Raw genomic sequence first — 20,588 nt, 5'->3', positions numbered from 1 at the left:
TATGTCTCTGGGTTATTTTCATACATTTCTACTTTTCACCCAAAAACTGTGGTTTTGACTTACTGACTCTGCTCCCCAAAACTTTGACAAATATTTAAATGTTAACAGACTAGGTATGCAAAGAGCAAAAGGACTCATTTCATTTAATCTCATTTTCTCTTAAATGACCTAGAATTATACTGACTTAGTAAGGTCACTGTATTGGTTTTTGGTTATTTTTTAAGCTCGTGCTTGTTACATGTGCATGTTGAAGCATGAACAAGCTGAGATTCCAATAATATGGACAAATTAGCAAATGAAGTCCAGGTAGCATGTCTTAATTTTGATTCCCCTCCTTTTTACCACCACCTCTTGCCCAAGATAAAACCATTGTCATCTTGTGTGCTTCTAGTTCTTGTCATTTTTCTTTTCATTTTGAAAGAAAATAGAATGGTTTATGTTAATCTACATTTCTCTATCTTTTAGTAAATCAAAAGAAATATGGTAATTATCACATTTATCAACACCCCCCTGGATGCTCTCAAACCCATCACTGTTTCTGCCAGGCATGCTCCTCCTCTCCTGTCTCTTATCATCCCATGATTTGCATCACATTCTTGTGACTGTGCAGCTTTCTGAGCAAAGAATTGTGAGACTGCAGAAAGTAAAGGTTTCATCATCATAGAAGAAATGTAAATTTTGTAGTAATTTATTCTTTTATGCCTGAAATAAAGCTCAAGATCAAGAGTGTCCTGAAGGATCTGCTTTAGATCCTTTCCCAGCTGGTCTAACAAAAGTAATATCACAGGGACTGAATACCCATGAGACTGTAAACATCAAGATTAATTCCAAAATATACCAACTATGTTTTAAAAACTACCTTCTTGGGATTTGCTTTTTTATTTATTTTTTTAGAGAACTCAAAACAGTTGTAATAGCTTGCTGTAGCTAAAAATGGGAAGTGGCTCTGCAGCTGGGATTATCTGCAGAGATTCAAGAGCTCAAACTCACACAGGATGAATCTTTGTAAATCTCAATAGATGCTGCTCTCCCAGTAGGTGTCAGCTGCTGCAATGCTCTACAACTGTTTTTCTTTTGCAGGACTTAAAGCTGACACGGTGAGGTCTCTTAAATACCAATCCTTCACACATAATGCTACAGAAACTATTGCAGAGTTATGGCCACTACCATCAGTGATATCTGAATCCAGGAGAAAAACATTAGTGGAATACAAAAATGTAGATAGCAATCAACCACTGAATTTGGGCTGAGTGTCAGAAAGATTATTAGAATCAGATCGCTCACTTACATAGCTGATGATTTCTACAGTTAAACTTTTTTCAATTAGCTCATGAAGATGCAGCATTGGTGTTATAGATTCTGGCACTTGCAGCCACAAGGTGAGTTTCCTCATTTTCATACCTAAACATTTTCATATCTTCAAAATTAGTAAGAGTGACTTGCTTTTCTCAGGATGAAGGGCAAAGGACTCCTTTGTTTTCTTTGAAGAGGCTAAGAAAAGACAGGAATTGCAGGATTTTAAATTCCATTTTATTCTGCAAGTAGGTGCTCACAGTTGATTTGTAACTTGGACTCATCATGTAACAGATTTTAGCTTCTATCATCACATGACACAATGAATTTTTTATTTATATGAGACATGTTCTAAGGTTGTAAGTATTATATATAAGGGGATGAGTAAAAACTAAAACCACGTGGGATTTCTGTCAGCCACATAGAAGCATTCCTCAGACTCCAGGGCTTTAAGACAAAATCACAGTTGTAGACATTACATGATGTTGAAGCTAATGTGAAACATGAGACACTAAATATCTTTTACTGTTGTCTTATGGAGCTGCATGCCTTCTGGTTCAGTTTTGCCAGTGTTGCAGTGTTTATTGATATGTTTGTTATTGTAAAAGGTTTTATAAGATAAATATTAGCCAAAAAGTTACTTGTGAGCTTGGGAAAAAGATCTCTGTGTAAATGAATCTTAATAGAACAGCTGGTGATTGATGAAAAGCATGAGCACTCTTGGGGCTGCTCCAGTTCTAGACATAGTGTGTCACATCTCAGCTTTGGTGTTAACATTCAAGTTATGGGGTTTTTTTTAGGGAAGAGATACATATGTTCGGAGGAATGGAAGGAAGCACAGATTTTTGTTATTACCAAAAGCTATATAAACATTCCTTAACATTGAATTAAAATTTAATTGACCCTATTTTCAGGTATTGTATGTCCATCTCAGAAAGTAAAGGGCAGTTTAAGTGGAAATCAAATTCCTTATTTCAATAACTCCTGTGAAGTTAAACCTTTGCTTCTATTTCTAGATGAATTCTTATATACATAAAGAAGTTGAGGTCTAGCAATTGCTAATTTGAAAAAAAAAATGTTTCTCACAAAATGTGACAGCAATCTGATTCTAATAATCTTTCTCTTGGGGTATTCAGGAATCCCCAGATGCTGCTGTGAAGTCTTTGGTATCCCTATAAAGAAAGAAATGAATTCTTTATTATGGCCAAACTCTACTTAATGGTCTGGACAAGCTGCAGACAGGCTTTTGTCTTATCTGTCATATGAACCAGCTTCATGTGGTCCTGGCAGATTTCAGAGCATTGGGAGCTTACCCTGATCTCTGGGAAGTCTATGATAACACCAGACAGAGCACAAGGCAGCTATCCTGCATCTTTGTTCCGTGCTTCCATTCCAACAAGTCACACTCTGCCAGCTGAATGACAAAGGCAGAGGAAATTATCAGACCACCCCAAATGAAGGTTCTTAGCAATTGCCTCATGGAAGGAGAACTGCCAGCCATCCAGCACTAATTAGAAGAGGTCTCTGTGCATGACCTGTGTGGCATAAAGAGGCTCAAGCAAACTGAAATCTCTAGTCAGAAAATGGAGTATAGAGAGACTGGAGGACAACACATGCAGGCAAGCATACAGCTTTGCACTTCCACTAGAATGAAATTCATAGTGTTGTCATAAACTTAGCCAGACACAACTAAATGTCACATTAATTTCTTTTTAAAAATCAAATAATTGATGCAGCTTTATTGTTGGGTGAACTTTAATTGCCTTCTGCTCTACTCTTCAGTAAAATTAAAGACCACAAAGAAAGAACTTGTTAAATTCCCCTTCCAAAGCTAGTCTGTCCTGAAAGTTTATGGTTTTATTTTTTCTCTTTTCTCATCCAGATGGAAAAAAAAACCCTTAGATTTAAAAACTGCCAGTTTAATAAAGTGTTTTGTAAATAAGTCTGAATGACAAACCAATCCTTATTGTTTTTTTTCTTTATTAGTGCTAGTATTTCTTTTCAATGCAAATACTAAAATATTATGCACTTTAAATTAATTAGAATTTTTGAAAGATTTTTCTACCTGTTTACTCTCTTAATTTGATTCATTTGCATGAAAGGCTTTAGTTTCAAAATATCAGAATTTACCAGTAGAGATACTTATTCAGTGTTTTGGTGTAATGGGGATATATTACTGAGAAAAATTCTGCTTATGGACTGCAGTATTTCCCAATTCCAAACCATCTGATGATCATGGATTTTTTTCTTTTGTAAAACAGCCCAGTAAATTTTTAATTGCTACTTATCCAAATTTTAAAAATTGGCACATACCTCCTAAACAAAATAAAATTAAAAACCTATTAGTCAAGATTATTCAGAACATACTCTGTTTAATGATAAACTGAATAATGCTTAAAATTTCTTTTCTGTCTGAACATTTATGACATCAGGTTTCAGGTACAAACTACATCTTGTTTACTGAAATAGAATTCTCTGTCTGGGGAATGGACAGTTCAAGAGCAGTCCTGCCAGGAAGGACTTGGGGGTGCTGGTGGGTGAGAGGCTGGACATGACCCAACCATGTGCACTCACAGCCCAGAAAGCCAAACGTGTCCTGGCTGCATCCAGAGCCCCGTGGGCAGCAGGGGAGGGAGGGGATTCTGCCCCTTTGCTCTGCTCTGGTGAGACCCCACCTGGAGCACTGTGTCCAGCCCTGTGGTCCCCAGCACAGGAAGCACATGGACCTGCTGGAGCCCAGACTAGGACCATGATGATAGTGAGAGGGCTGGAGTACCCCTCCTGTGAGGAAAGGCTGAGGAAAGGCTGGGATTGTTCAGCATGGAGAAGAGAAGGCCTCACTGTGGCCTTAAGTACCTAAAGAGAGCTTATAAAAAAGATTAGGAGAGATAAGGTAAGAAAGATAAGGCTTATAAGACAGACGGTACCATTTTTGGCAGGGCGACGGTATTGAAAAGAGGGTAGATTTAAATTAGATATAAGGAAGAATTTTTTTTAGAATGAGGATGGTGAAATACTGAATTAGGGTGCCCAGAGAGGTGGTAGATGCCCCACCCCTGGAAACATTCAAGGTCAGGTTGGACTGTGCTCTGAGCAACCTGAGCTAGTTCAAGATGTCCCTACTCATAGCAGAGGATAACATCTAAATGTCCCTGCTAGCCCAAACTATTCTATAATTCTATAATTCTATAGTGTTTTACATACACTTTACAGTCACATCTGCACAGACAGTATTTTCAGCGACACAGTTGCAATACAGCAAGGGTGCACACAGAAATTTCACATAACATTTCAAGTAAGATTTTCATAATTTAAAAATCCCATCCTCTAATTTGGAAGAAAAAGCTGAATATATTTCAGCAGTGGTCTAGTTTTTCCTCTTTTTCTCTCCTTTTCTGTTTACTTTTCTTTCTTGGTGCTGCTAAGAACACATACTATTAGAAACATAGAAAGGAGCCTGAGTTTGGGAGATGTTTGTTGAAATTTTTGAAGGGTATTTGTCTGTTTTTTTCTAAAACACGTGTGATCTGATCATACGGAAATTGTTAGTCCAGTTCTTCAGTTCTGTGAGGAGAGTGAGAAATAATGTGAAGATACAGTGAACCCATCTGGTCAAGCAGGAAAATCCGGTTTAATTGCTCTATTGCCAGAAATGTTAAATCACTTCCTGGGAATGCAATTCATTTGGAACATATGGAACTCATTGGAAGGTCTCCAGTGAATTCAAAACTGTACTGAAGATGAGAGCATTTCTCATAAGTAACAATCATGTTTTCCCACTGGGCAGCATGTAAGCAGCATGTGTAGCTGTATTAACAAAAAACTAAACAATAGGAGGACTGTCTGAGATCTTGTTCAACAAGATTTACTCATGGTTTACTTTATTTTAAATTTTCAAGAGATGCTATGTCCATTTAGGCTTCTTTCTTTCAGCATTTGAGCAGCAAAAGAATGTCCCAATGAAACTTTTAGCTCATTTTACATCTTAATTCAAAGCACTGCACTCTAGAAAACAGATATTTGAAAGCAATCTACCTCACTCTGCCTTTTGATTCTCTGGAACTTAAAGTGCCTCTTCATCCTACTAAACAGAAGTAGAAATTTTGTGACTTCCACATCTGTCCTGAGGCTTGATGGTTTTGTGTGTTCCCTGCAATTAAACACTAGCAACCTTTAAAACTGCCAATTAACAAATTCACTAAAATATATATTTCATTGAACATCAACATGTTTTAATGATCATCAATTATAAATACTGTACATTTCCAGGAAATAAAATGATGTGACCAATGGCATTATTAACAATATCTAAATCTGATATGCCTATATGAACACAAATCTACATGTTGATGAGAATGATGATGACAGCATTTTAGGAACAGTTCATTCAGACTAAAGGCACTGCCAGTGATTCACAGTGCAATTATAAACATGACCAAAGTCCATTCAAGTCTATCATAAAGCCAGCAGAAATTCATCTTCTCTATTTGTCATTATCATATCCCCACGGAGTCCTGAAACTGCTTCCCCTGAGCTGTTCCTGCTGGCTTTGCATTTCAACCTTCCAGAGGCTGTCCCCATCAAATTGTTATCTCTTTTCCATGACACAGCTTATGATTTCAGTGCAGACACTCCTGGCTGCCACATCTTCAGCTGCCTCAGTGTTCTCTAGGCTTTTCTTAGAGGAAGCCATCATACCTTTTCTAGCTAACAAAACTCAACACTATAGTGTGATGTTTACTGTCGGAACTCAGAATGTCCCACAGACATTCTCGGACGTTCCAGACCCAGGTCAAAAGCATCTGAGACCCTGGCATGCAGCCAGAGACCCCTGTGGCTTTGAATCTGGCCCATGGAACAGTTTACCAACTTTGCAGGAAGAACAAGAAGTCACAAAAGTTTAGATATTGTAGTAGAAGTAGTCATGAAGTAAAGGGTAGGATTTCTGAGTGCTGTACAGGGGGGTTTTAAGCCTTGTACGCAGGGGTCCAAGTTTTGTACATGGGGGTCAGGAGTTCTAAGAGGGAGGGACTTGGGTGTGTCCTGTCCTCTTTCTTTCTCCTTCCTAACCTCCATGTCTTTGGTGATGTTGGCACTCACAGATTGGTTTAGAGTAGAAAGTCACCATTCAATATAGATAGTAGGTATTGGAGAAAAAGTATAAACATGTAGTACGTAATATATGATATAAAAGATGGCACCAGCCCCCTGGGAGGGCAGTGTGCCTTTGTCTGAGCTGCTGAACGGGCCACAGCAGTTCAGGGAGAAGAATCTTGTAGATAACCAACAATAAACAACCTTGAGAACAGACAACAGAAGATTACTGAGTCTTTCTTCGAAGGCACGGGTTGGAGGAGGGACTTTTCCATCTTTTGGGGTCACCCCAATCCGGGGGTGAAACCCCACAGTTTACCTGTTCCCATCTTTCCTTCTTTTCTCCTGACCCTCCCATTTGATTCACACTAGTGTTCTCTCCTTCTTTCTTGTGCCATTAAGGGGTTTTTTTTCCTGTTTGTTTGCTTCTTTCTCACCTTCTCTTCTTTACAAAGTTCTGTCTTTACAAATCTCCTTCTTGGACTAATGTGAACAGTGAATCGCAGCTTTTCTTTCTTATTTTCTTACTTATCTTAGCCAGTGCGACCACTTAAGTGTGGGAAAGAGGAGAAAAATACATACTCATTTTCAAATTTATATCAACGTTTTATAAAAATTCATATATTACACACCTTTTCTTTCCTTGAAACTGAGACCTTGATTCACTTTGTGATTTTATTGTTTCTTTGGCATCTTAATTTTCCTCAGTCTATGTTTCCTCAGACTTTGTTGCATTACTCATTCTTCTTCTGAACAAATATATGTTTGTAAAAGGCAAGGAAAATGTTTTTCCAGGAAGAGGCTATTTTTGGTTTGAATAATATTAGTCTGGTTGTGTCATATTTTTGAATGTCAAAATCAACCAACTCACATTTAGCCAGACAGAGTACAGGTGAAATAGAAAGAATCACAAAAGGCATATATTAATGTATATCATCTAAGACATGTTTTAGTAGAAATTTTGAAGAAATTTGATCCAGAAAGTTCTATGAAGCACTATTGTATATAACAGGACAAATCAAATGAAATTAAAATTGCAAAGTCTGTTTTGAGAAATTCAATAAAAAGTCTGAAACTGGTTGCTTATTTCTGTCCATCTCTCCCCTTTTTCTTTATCTTTGAATCTGCAGCAGAAAAATCTGCTGAATAAAGTATAGACTAACAGAAGTGAAAAGGAGGTAAAATTGATACCTTAACTCATTACCCAATTCTGCAGGCATTGTATACCCAATCCGATTTCTCATCCAGCCTTTCTTACCTGTATCCTAGGTGCACATTTTAAAATTCTTTTTATATGTTGGACATATAAATTTCACTTTACTGTTCATTCAATCTATAACCTCTTTTTTTTTTTTTTTTTAGGGAAAATGCACTCAGAAATTCTTCTATATTAGTCTGAAAGAAAAGTATAATATGAAACAAAATTTGCATCCATTGCAAAAAAGAAGTCTCATACAATTTTCCATGTCCAGAAACAATTACAGCTGATATGAAAACAATTATATTATTTGTCTAGGAAAATTTACACAAAAACTAAGAAACTGGTATATTATAGAACAGCACATATTTGAGCCTACAGAAGAAAGATTTGACATTTCTGTCTAATCTTCAGCCACATGGATTTTGTCTTCCTCCCTCAAATTTATGAAGTAATTTCCCAGTGGAATTTTGTGATTGTGTGTTCTTAGGATGATTATTTCAAAATGTAATCATAGGAATATCTTATTAACTCCATCTCCTCCCTTCTCTCCCAGTTCTTTCTAGTGGTATTTACTTTCACAATAGATTGTAAGACTCTCAAATGGGAACTGTATGTTTCTCTCCAGAGTGCTTAACACGGTGAGACCACAGTTTTTTCCAGATCTAGACACTCACAAAATTTACCTCAAGATTTCATAATGTTTCCCTAATATTACGGGTATCCATTAAATACTCCCTGATATTTTTAATAGTGGTATTTTTTTTTCTTTCAGGCTATGCCAGTTATTTCAGAGAAGGAGAAGGCTGGTGAGTAAATATTTACTCATTTTCTCATTTCCCTTGTTGTATTTGTTTTTGGAATACTCTGTTACTTAACTAAGTGATAAAAGACAGGCTTCAACTGTGGGCTTTCAAACATAGATTGCAGATTTGACCAATGTCTATGTAAAGGCTATCTGTTGTTCCCTGAATAGGGTAATTTCTCTTTCTAAAATGGAGTCCAGTTTTCTGTGTCATATTAATAAGGATGTTTGAAACTGTCCTACAAAGTTGAATTGCAGCTGCTCCTTACGTCAGTATTCCTGTAGCTACTAATTTGTTATTTGGTGTTAACATGTATTATGATTTATTAGATGTCTCAATCAACAAACATGGATGCAAATGGGTTTTCTCAAGTCAGTTGAATTTGACTTTTGATTTGGTGTAAGCTTTACTGTCTATCTATATATATGGCAAGAAATTTCAGTTACCTGGAGTATTTCACTGGAGATAATAACATTTGTTTTGGCTAAGTACTTCTAATGTTGAAAAATTGTTTTTCTGTTCCTTTCTATGTGTCCTCGGAACACTACATGTGCTTTGGTGCTGCTATGTGAAATCTATTACTGATTGCCTGGTAGACACTGTCAAAGCCTTGTGATAAACTCAAGGGAACTCAGCACTATTGCTCTCGAGAACCACTGTTGGTTGCTTGTCTTTTATTTTAATTGATAATTTACTACTGTACTTTGAATATAGCTTGAAAAATACCTCAAAATATCCAAATGCCACATGGCAGTTCAGATTTACATCTGATTTTTATTGGTGACGTTTTCTTGCATTACCCTGGTTCAGATTGTTTCTTTTCTTTCGCTTATTAGGGGAGAGGAATAGGTTAAAATATGTTTCGGAGAAAGTCCACAGGAACAGTCAGTACTTTAAAAGCTATGGACCTGTCTGCTCAGGATGTTGCTACTTTAGCTGTTGATGTTCAGAAATAATTCCCAAACTCTGACCCATATTTAATAAGATTTTTCTTTATAGATTTCATAGGCAGCATTATTTGCTGTTTCTTTTTCTGAGGTTGTAAATTATGTCAAAACATACAAACTGATTATAGTTATATATAACTGGCCATACCGTTTGTAGCTATTTTCAAATAAAACTCAAAGATCTATGCTTAATTTTTTGCTGTCAAAACTGCCAATCATAAAAGTGTTGGTAATAATATAAAATGAATGTATTTTTTACATAGATTTTATAACCTGGTTATATGCATGTAGGCGTCTCTCTGCTTTCTTTCTGGTCAGACTCCTGTGCTACATTTTTCTGTGGACAGTATTATATTTAATATTGCAAATATTAAGTGGAACTTCATACCACATGATGTCAGTTTGCTGACATTTCATGCACAAGAGCACAAGCTAAACTGAGAATGAATATATGGTTGCCTTTTAATCAGTTTTGGCTTTCATTTAACTCTACAGCTCAGGGGATCCTGAGATTATGGTGGGTAATTTTGCAATATCGAGAATGCGTGAGGGAGATGATTATTAAGATCAGGTCTAATCACTTGGTTCTAGGGGGGTGAAGTGTTATTTTAGTTAAGTGCAATTGGTCTAGTTTATACTATCACAAGCAAACTAAAATGTATCACACAATATTACAGAACAAAAAGAAGTTGTTTATTTTATTGCTGGCAAAGCTAATAACTTTGCAGGTAAAGAGGCTGAATGGCATTGTATTACAATTAGATGGAAATGCCTCAAAATTTCTAGTGAAACATGTTTTCTCATTTTGAGAATTTAAACTAATATTCTCTTGTAAGTCCCTCTTTTCTACTTACTACTATTTGATTCCATCTGCGACTGGAATAAGGAATACAAGAAAGCAGAAAGGTTGTTATTACAATGTTTCTGGTTTAGAAATTTTATATATACAGAAATAAACTCCCATCTTAACAAGACTTTCTATTCTGTAGACTCTAGATATCTTGATATTTTCAAATGTTTTTCCTATAGGCAACCAAATATTTAGATCTTTAAATGAACTAAGCTTCATAAGCAGCTTAGAAGTTCACATATTACTGGTTATGTTTACAGCATTTTTTAATCCTTGAAATTAAATATTTTTTCAATTTTATATATTTTCCAACAAGCAGTAAATTTTGACATCAAACGCAAACTCCATAAGATGGAGTACTTATCAGAAAAAACAAAACATTCACATATCATTTTTAGATTTGGAGCAAAGCCAAACATCTGAAAACATTGTTGCTTTTGTCAATTAATAGCTCAAGAGTTGCATAACAATTTTTTTTTTTTTTTAGTAGTGGAAAGTGCCATGAAACATGCAATTGCAAAGTGCCTTTGGCAAAAATCTATAAATGATCAGTATATTGAGCAGAACATTGGTCATGCCTAAACACGTACCCGATTGCTTCCACTTGTGTGAATTAGGGCATTGCAAATGATGTTCTGTGGCATCAGCTGTTTCTGAGTAATGCATTTTTAAGAAGTCTGAATATTGTTGAAATTTCTGGCAATGTTGAAAAAATAAATCTTTCAAAATATTTTGAGGTAGAAGTTAAGATCAAGCAGTATGCACAGTCAGAGAAAATGGTGGCTCAAGCCAAGAGATGACTCAGGACTAGTAATGTTGGCGCCTACATTAAGAATGCAAGCCAGAAACCAGACTCAAAATACTATTTTTTCAGATTCATCTGTTTTTCTTTTGAGTGAATTACATATTTGCATGCTTTTGCTCACCTTGCTGACTGTTGTGATTTATATTCTCCAATTCTGTACAAAAAATGTGAAGATATTTGAAGGATGGAGAATTTAGCACACCTGTCAATAATGTGTCAGGGTTTGTAGTGTTGACTCCATTTATAGTCTAAAAATAATCAGCATCTGAACCTTTGGTTCACATGGCTGTATATCAGCATCTGTTTTACTGATGTGAATCACATATGAGACTTCATGAATGGTATCACTTAACTCTCCACTAACTGCAGACTCAAGACAGCTCCTGACACACATACCAATATTCAGTACAATGAATCCACTGTGAGCTTCCTAATTCAGGGCTAACTTCTGTTTCTGTAGCAGTGTTCCCAAAACAAAGGTGAAATGACTTTAAGCCAATATTAGAATTATTGCCTAAGTCTCTTTGTGTACCTGCTTCATGCTTTCCCAATTTATCCTCAAATATTTGTAGGGAATAGTGAACTCTGTGGCTTAGAAACATTGCTGCAGCAGAGCCAGTGGCAGAGGCAGAGCAAATATGCACATGTGGTAATAGACTAGCACAGCTTATTTCTCTTGAGGTGATGGAACTATGTGCTAATAAACAGGGCAGAAGGTTTAGTCTAGCCCTAAACAAATTTTAAGTAAATATTAACACCATTGGTCCATAATGTTCAGCATTATAATAAATAAGCTCTTTTAAGTGAGAATAGGAATCGAACACGCTTTTGAGTTTTCATGACTCCATCAAAATATTCCCTTGTGCTTTAAAAATATATTGTGGGAAAAGTGCACGGCCTTTTTGGATAAATCTCAGTATTCTCTTTAACTAGTAGATCTACTAGTAGATCTACTTCAGCACAAATAAAAGTGTCAGACCATGATATGTAGTACAATGGATTTGATAGCTCATTTCTCATCTGTGTTTTGATGATCAGCAAGACAAGAGGATAAAACATGAAGCACAGTAAAAAATAGCAGCTTCAGTGGATCTCTTGCCAGTATACAGTTCTTTAAAGCTCCCCAGCGTCACTATTAAAATATGGGCCTAGCAGTGAACAACTTTTTTTTTCCTGCATCTATTCTAGATTTCTGGCAAACACACTATTTAATGAAGTACAGGTTCTATTCTCCTTTGGTGTTAATTTTCCTGGTTGTCTTTTGATTCAGAAGGAAGACAAATACAGAGATGATTAAAGAGGCCTTAATGGCAGGGTTTTTCCTCTCACAGGCTCTTAGTGTCAGGCAGCAGAGGACACTTGGTGCACAGCCCCATGGTGAGATGAGCTGCAGAACAGGAGGTGATGGAGTGATGACAAGGTGGGTCAGCTGTCTGTGAGAATTCACAGCAGGAGGACCCGGAAAATCCAGTACAACGGGTTCACTATCATGTAACAAGGCACATAAAAGACCAAATGCTTGGCTCATTAGGTAGAGGTCTTTTCATTCCATTTCATTTAACTGCAGCTCTAATCAAAAGGGAAAAAAAACTTCACTAGATTTACAAACTCATTCTAGATCCAGAGAAAGCAATTCTTTCTCTGTGCAGTATTCACTAGATGCTCTGTTTTCATAAAGTCATTAAGAGCTCGTGCATATATAAACTGTTTTGAACCTAGAGCAAACATTACAAAATTCAATTTGGCTACAAGATATCAATTTCCACATAAACTGGAGAGAAATACAAGGTAATTGGCACAGTTGCTAGTTTTCTGGCGGCCTTACAATAACTCTAGCCAGTGCTGTAAAATAAACTAGGCAAAATGAATTATTAATTGTTCCATTTAGCAAGTGTTTTATCTGGTTTTAGAAGAACAGTCTTACTAGAGTTTTTGTGAGACCTTAGTATGAAGTATAGCTTCTAGTTAGGTAATCCTTTTTTATTGTCAATGTTGCAACAGTTATGAAATCTGGTGTTTGTTTTCTAAATAACAATGTCAGGGGAGCACTCATATTTCAATCTGTCATACTGAAAAACAGTTATAGAAGCTCTGCTAGAAAATGCATGGATGGCTGCCAAACACTAATAGATGTTAATAGATATATTTTTATTCCATTGCTATTCATTTTATTACTAGAAAAAATGATGATGCCAATAGATACTGAAAGCTGAACTGTTGTGCTAAGATTCCTAATAAGTTTTGGTTGTTTGGTTTTCTTTATTTTTTTCTAAATGCAGTAAAATAGCTGATGTCAGGATTTTTGGTATTTGATTTTTAGTGGTTTATTAACCACACACTAGTGTAGTTGTTCTTCTGAATAAATCACTTTTAAAGTCATACCATATTCACTGTCATGTGGACATAAACATACAAACTTTAAAATCCACATAGCACTGAAGCCAAAGGTGCTGTTGCAATATTCTTTATGTTTTGGAGGAACCTGGAGGTCCTAGAACTGCAGCTTTCATATAAAAGTCCCCTTTAAACCATGCTAAATGCACTAGAAGCAGGATGATGCCTAAAACTCCTCATGGTTGCCTCTAGTATATTACTTTTGCTAGGTTAGGGCCAGGTAGTGTGAATGTGCTCTGAGGGGAGCCCGTGGTAAGAAGGCTGTGTACCATTGGAGAAGGACACAAAAGTTCAGGTACCAGCCTGGACAGGAAAACAGGTGTTTTATGGAAGCCTAAAACTATTTCCATTTAAAAATTTTATAATTATTAAGTACATCTGCAGTATCTGGGAACTAGCAGAACCTGTTGTGCATAAAATTCCTTAGTAAGCTTCTATTTTTTTTCCCCACCTGCTTTGTTGAGAAAGTATGGGCCATTAGTATGGACCTGCTTTTACATTTTTGGAAGAGCTTCTTAAGTCAAAATATGCTGTTGTTATCTTCAAAGTAGTTTAATTTTTTATCTTTAATATAATCTCATTTACTTACATCTTTAAATGCTTAGAAAAAGAAGCTTAACTGAATTATTTCAGGCTAGTAATAAGGCTAGGCATCATTTTTACATTGTATTATACATACATATACTTTATCATATTCTTAAGGGTTTTTTAGTTATAATAGCTTTCTAGGCTTTTTGATGATTTCATTAATTGTGGAAACAATTTCAAATATTTATTTGATAAATATTCATATGTCCTTTTTCATTTTAGAGGAGACAAGCTGTGCCTAAGTGTCTTATATTCCTGTGGTGAGCAATCAAATCTTGATTTCTCTACCAGTTTAATGTATTTTCTTAAGTAATAAAATTACCTTATTCAAATCAAGATAGTTCCCTGACAGGAATAAAACTTTATATAATACCAGCTGAATGATTACTGCTCCCAGCTATCATGCTAAACCTTTCAATCCAATGTGTTGCTATGGCAACATGTCCTTCCCTTTCCCTGTTTTTATCACAGAAATTATGTGATTATAAAAAAACCCAAGAATTATCATTGAATTAGTTTAAAGATATTTGATATTATTAATATTTCACCACAGATTGATATATTGTAAGAACATATAACAGATTTCATCACCTATTAGTGAAATACAGTTAAACAAAGAACTCTTCAAGGAGTTATTCAAAGAATAATTCTCTTTGGAGGTTCTTTCTCCAACTGTCTGTTCAAGCAGGCCAGCCCTGAGTTCTGACTAGATTGCTCAAGTCTTAGTCCAGTCCAGTTTTGAACACTTCCAAGAAGGGAGCCTGTGTAACCTCTGTAGGCTACGTGCTCCTCTGTTGTCTTGTCTCCACAGAGGAGTCATTTGCCTGATGTCCAACCTGGTCCTTTCTGGTTTCAGCTTATTCCTCTTGTCTCCTCTGTTGTCATCCTCACATGCACAATATGAAGAGCCCAGCTCCATCTTCTTGTTGCCTAGTGTGAAGTCCTGGGGACTGCTGGTAGGACCCCAAAAGCCATCTCAGCAGGCTGAACAAGTCCTGCAGCCTCAGCTCATGGGCCGAGTGATCTAGACCTGGCCTGCTTGGTGGCTGTCCCTGCACATCCCTTTAATCAATGTCCTTCTTGTGTTGGGAGGATCCTGAAACTGGACTCACTGTTACAGGTGTGGTCTCAAAAGCACTGCAGAGAGAGGGATAATCCCTTCCCTCCATCTACAGGCCACGCTTTTATTGATCCATCCCAGGCTGCTGCCAGCTCCTTTTACTGCCAGGGCACACTGCTGGCTCATGCACAGCTCACTGTCTGCCAACACCCCAGGGCCTTTTCCATAGAGCTGCTCTCCAGCCAGTTTTTATCATTTATTTATCCACCCTTACAGACTGTAAAATCCCAACTTACAAAGAAAAATATTGTGGAAATTGTGCTCTTTGTTGTCAAAACAGAAAATAGAGCAGGAGACCCACAAATTTGTTACTTGCAGCAAATTCAATTTTGTATTACATTATAAGTAATTTTAATATGTTCAGATTTTAGAATACAGTCAAACATATTGTAAACTGGTACTCACTCTGGCTAGTGTCATATAATTAATTTTAATCAAGTGGCTTCTCAGTATAAAGTATCAGCTACAGTGACTCGGTAGCATTTATATTACCCAGGCCAAGTTGTAGTCTCTTTTTGACTGGGACATCAGAAACATTCTAAAAGAGGTAGTCCTTGACAAAAATTAGCTTTTAAATCAAACATGATCAAGTTGTTCTTTCTTTCCTTTTTTGGCTATAACAAGTGTAACAGAGAATGCTGATAACCAATTAATCAAGTTATTTCTAGGCTAATTTTCTTCAGACTGAGTTCATGGCAAAGACATGTGTTGATTCAAATGAACTATAAACTAGTTCACTTCGTCCTAATTAATACTGACATGCAGTCATTAGGTCGTGGTTTCTAAAGTAATGATGTGACTGTTGATTTGGAAATCAGGTGATGGTTTTTCTTTTTCAATGTTCAGAAATAGAGGCAGCTTCTGAAAAGCTGAGGCGCGTACAGCCAAATTTTAAAATTAAGTTTTGACTAAATGCTAATAGTTATTTAGGTACCTGGTGATGAAAAACAAGCTCTCTGTGGCATCTGCTAATTTTGCACCAATTCCCTGTCAAGGTTACTTCTGGGCAGTAAAATCTGCACATGGCACAAAAATATGATGACACCTAGTCATTTCTGAAAAATGTTAGATGCTCTTCTTTGCTTCTTTGAGTTACTAGACATCATTCAAAACATCTGGAATATATTATGCTCCTGTGTTCATATTTGAAAGTAGGACTTGAACTGCTGAATTATTTCAGAGTTGTTGAAGATGAACCAAAAAATGTTGAACAATTTTAAACTGTGTTTAATATGAAGAGCTTAGAGTACTTAAAATTAAGTGTTACAAGATAACCTCTTTTTGTGTCTGATAAAAAAGAGGGGTAAGAAATGGCTTCAGTTCTAAACCACTAGAACATGAGCTTGTTTTTTGTTCCTTATACACTTGAGGTACTTACATGCTCGCTTTACTAGAATAAAAAGTCGCTATTCAAAAATTCTTGGGGAAAAGAGAGAGGCCTTTGATGTCTGATGAGAAGACATGATTATTTCTCTGTGATTCTGTGACATGATATTTACATTTCTCTAAGGGCATGCTGAAAACTCAGGTGAGAGACACCCAAAAGCACACTTTGGACAAGGCACACCTGAAGGCAAAGTGACTTGCTGATGCAGAACCATCCTTGTCAGGACAATGATAGGTCTGGATGTAGCTGCAGTGTCACAGGTGGCTTAGACTGGGGTTTCTTTTACCCTTGATGGAAATGTCAACCTGTGCTCTAAATGTCTTCTGCTATAGCAAGTCATGTTTGAGAGAACTGTGGCTTCTGCCCATAGTGTGTTCAGCCAGAGCAGCTAATTGTCTGCAATTTAGACAATTTTATTGCCTATAAACTGAAAGATACCAACTACACTGACAAAAGTGTTTTTCATCATCCTGAAGATTTTAAATATCTTGTGATATCTAGTCATCAAGTTTAACCATTTTCTCAAATCTTCTCTCCAAACACTCTTGTGAAATTAGATTGCTCTTGCACATGTAAGGAAATGGCAATTGAATCAAATGCTGGTTCTCTAATATGTGAGAGATGCTCATGGTCTTTAAAATGCACCAGTGTACAATTCTAATATGCAAAGTCAGTCACTTGCCTCATGCTTTATTACCTCTGTCGATCCACCTCTGTGTTAATTTTGACTGTTAGTGAATTTCCCCTTCATGACTTTTTAGGAAAGAATCAGATAACTACTTGAAATGGTTGCTTAATTTATAAGTATTACAAATCAAGAAGTAACTGCAAAAAAAGTTTATTGATAGACAAAACTGCCAAATAGTTTCTAAACTATAAATCTACAAGGAGTTATTCCTGAAGATGATCATTCTAGTCACATGAGTTTGGACTAAGCTTGGAAGTAGAGATTTGCTAAATCCCAGTCTAAAATGATTTCTCTGAAACTTTCTCCATGGGAATATTCTCTTTAATTCAATTGTTAGGTCATTAATTTAAATCCCAGGCGATTCTGGATTGAGTTGCAGCTGCTTCTGTACACTGCCCTAAAAGAAAGGAAATATTTGGTAATCGGTTTCAGAGTGTTACCCAGGTATACCAAATCTCAGTAGCTGCCTATGAGCAGAATTGAAAGGCAAAGAGGAAACTAACCATGGATTTTAATACATATCAAAATACAGTCTCAAAATTAGAGAAGAGCAGTTGAAATATCTGTTAAAAGGTGAAGAAAAGAACTAAATAAGTCATAACATCTTCCAGGCAGGTGTCTACTATATAGTGTTATCCTGGAACATGTTTTCATATTGCAAGAAAGAAAAAGACTGAGATTTTAGTCAAGAATTCATCTATGAATTGGTTAACATGGAAAACTGTTTACAGAACAATCCATAAATACACCAGGAATATTTTTCTCATGTAGTTACCATGGGAGGCTCTCAAAACAGAGATGAAACTACAGAATGCTCAGAGAATGCCAAGGCTTTTTTTGGTGGTATAGCTCACATTAAGTCTGTGAGTGGGATAATATTTTTTGTGTTAGCACAAGTGTGCCTTCATCAAGTGTCTGCTCCACATTTGTAATCCATGTACCCAGTGGTACAACTTTAGCATGTGTATCAGGTTAATCAATTTTATCAGGTATAAATTCATCATTGCCAGTGAATTTGTGACTGGAAAATGAAAACTATATAGTTTTCTTAAAATTTCTTCCCCCCTTTTAGAAGATCTCTGACTAGTGCTTTTTATACAGAATGCCCTTAGGACTTAAGTCTGGCCCTGTGTTTTGAACCATGGATCCAGCCTAGCATTTGTAGGAAAATGTCTTTTAGCAGCTGTTCAATGAGCTGTTGCAGGATCAGACAATAACAATGGATGATGTAGAAGACACTGTTCCTGGCAAGATGGTTAGAGTAGAATTTTCTTCTCCTAGCTTGGAAGTGGTACTGGCTTTTTCAGTCACAGATTTAATACCTGCCATTCTTTCCAATAGTAAGTTTTTGCACCTCATCTTTTTTTTTTTTTTTTTTTTTTTTTTTTTTTTTTTTTTGTCTCCCAGTACCATAGCAGTCCATGTTTTATCACTCTGTTTGAATAAAAATTTGACTTTTATGTGCAATTGCTTGTCTCTTCCTGTAAAAGAATGAGAGGACATCAAATAGAGGTGGCAGGTTCAGAACAAACAGGGGGAGGCAATCTAGAACTGAGCTTTGGACCTCCTCACCTCAGGAGATTGCAGATGCTAAAGTTGTACACAGCTTTAGAAAAAACTAAATAAACTGGTATCAGAGAAACTAATTAACATAACACTTTCTTCAATAAAATTAATAAAAGTTCTTACCAATGACTTTTGCAGGACTTACCCAAATCATAGCCCTCTGTATACCAAATAAAATCTCTCCTAGAATGCCAAATTAGTAATGCAATACATTCTCCAAATTTTAATAGGTCAAAGCTGGTATTTTGTAGTACAAGTCTACTGAATATTCAGTCTTAATATGTACACCAAATATACTTTTATTGCATGGGTGCTTCTTTTTTTTTGTAAGAGGCATGGTTTTCCCCCAGGAAACAGTACCGATTATCCATCATCAAATTAAGAATCCTATATAACTTATACAGCAACAGCAAAAGAAGTCTAGATGATAGGAAACCTTCTTTCAAAAGCTAGAGGGATCTTAAAATTTGCAGAAAACCAACCAATCAGAATAAAGTAAATTAATGCAATTCTTCAGCTTAGTAAATAGCAAAGAGCAAATATGAGTGCATCTCATAAGAATATAAAACAACAAACATAACCAAAGAACATACTAAAACTGTAAAGATATATATTACAGTTGTCATCAAAACTTGGCATCATTTTGTCTTTAATGAGGAAATGGACATTGGAAAACTAACCAAGAAAGTTTCCAATCTAAGAAGTTGCTATGTGTATTAAATTTTGCAACACATTTCAAAGGCATTTCCAGAGAGGCAATGTATGCCACATTAGACAAACTAAGACGAATAAGAAACAGACGTCTTTTCATAAAGCAAATCTAGATAAAAATCTTCAGCAATGTAAATTGCATTTACTTCTATTAAAAGACTGAGAGATAAGAAATGAGCCATGTTTTGGGTTTTTCTTTCTCAAAATAATCGTTATAGCTTATGTAAGTTAAGCTAACTCTTCTGATCCACAGAAAAAATTCCACATCTGGAAAATCTTTGCTTCATCTGTGTTGGGGTTTCATGCTTTTTGGTGCTTTGTTCACTAGTTCCCATGACTTTAATTTAAATCTCTCCCTTAGGACCATTCCAATTCCAATGGAAGAGAATTCCAATTCACCTAAAGATATAGTGATCATTTCATTTCCTGAGATATGCTATTTAAGCTTCCTTACCTGTTTCCCTAAACAGAGCAAAATAAATCCTCAAAAATAAAGCAACTTAAAAAAAAAAAAAAACAAAAAAAAGACAATTCATCTTTGTAGCATGCTGCAGTATGGACAATTATTTCAATAAATTGAAGTGAGATCAAAAATTGTAATTGTCAAAGATAACAGAGAGGTACATTTTTTGTTATTGTAGACTTCTAGCTGTTTTTAGCAAATGGAAGTAAGTTTAGACACACTTCAGCGCCAAAATCCTCTATTTGCCATGAATCATTCACAAGCAGCACTGCTTAAAATCTGAATTGTGTGCCAAATGCACACAATGCAGACAACCAGAAAATAATTGCCTCCTGTATTCCCTTCTGGCTCTTTCCTATATAGTGCTACACAATTGCTTATGAGTACTCTTTGCCTCTCTACTTAGAAATCCAGGAGATAGATTTAAAAATATAATTATGACAGAAACAAAGTAGCACAACTAAAGTGCTTCCAAAATTGGGATTTTTTTCCTCTCTTAAAGGAGCTGTGGGCTGAGTCACAAAGGTTTGTTTCATTGTCAGAAGAAGGTATGGGCCAAATAAAATAATTTGAAGTGTACACATCCCATCACCAAGGTTTAAAGGGCACCTGTTTCAAGAACACAGTCACACAGCATCATCTGAAAAAACAAATTAAACAAGAGAAGGACTCAAGTAC

General features: G+C 36.1%; 1 protein-coding gene across 5 annotated transcripts in view; it reads left to right on the top strand.

The window, feature by feature from the left end:
- The window catches only part of DLC1 (DLC1 Rho GTPase activating protein), a 244,427-nt gene that overhangs the window by 111,155 nt on the left and 112,684 nt on the right, over nucleotides 1-20,588 (top strand). For 4 of the 5 annotated variants that reach the window (XM_038136748.1, XM_038136747.1, XM_038136746.1 and 1 more), the window contains exon 5: nucleotides 8,361-8,394. In XM_038136748.1, coding sequence (XP_037992676.1) covers nucleotides 8,361-8,394 — 34 coding nt within the window. Of the gene's footprint in view, nucleotides 1-8,185; nucleotides 8,227-8,360; nucleotides 8,395-20,588 lie in introns of those variants that run through there. The other variant, XM_038136750.1, reaches the window with a different exon arrangement.

This window comes from Motacilla alba, chromosome 4 (genome assembly GCF_015832195.1).
Source record: "Motacilla alba alba isolate MOTALB_02 chromosome 4, Motacilla_alba_V1.0_pri, whole genome shotgun sequence".
Taxonomy (NCBI): domain Eukaryota; kingdom Metazoa; phylum Chordata; class Aves; order Passeriformes; family Motacillidae; genus Motacilla; species Motacilla alba.
This window is presented reverse-complemented; position numbering and strand designations above follow the sequence as displayed.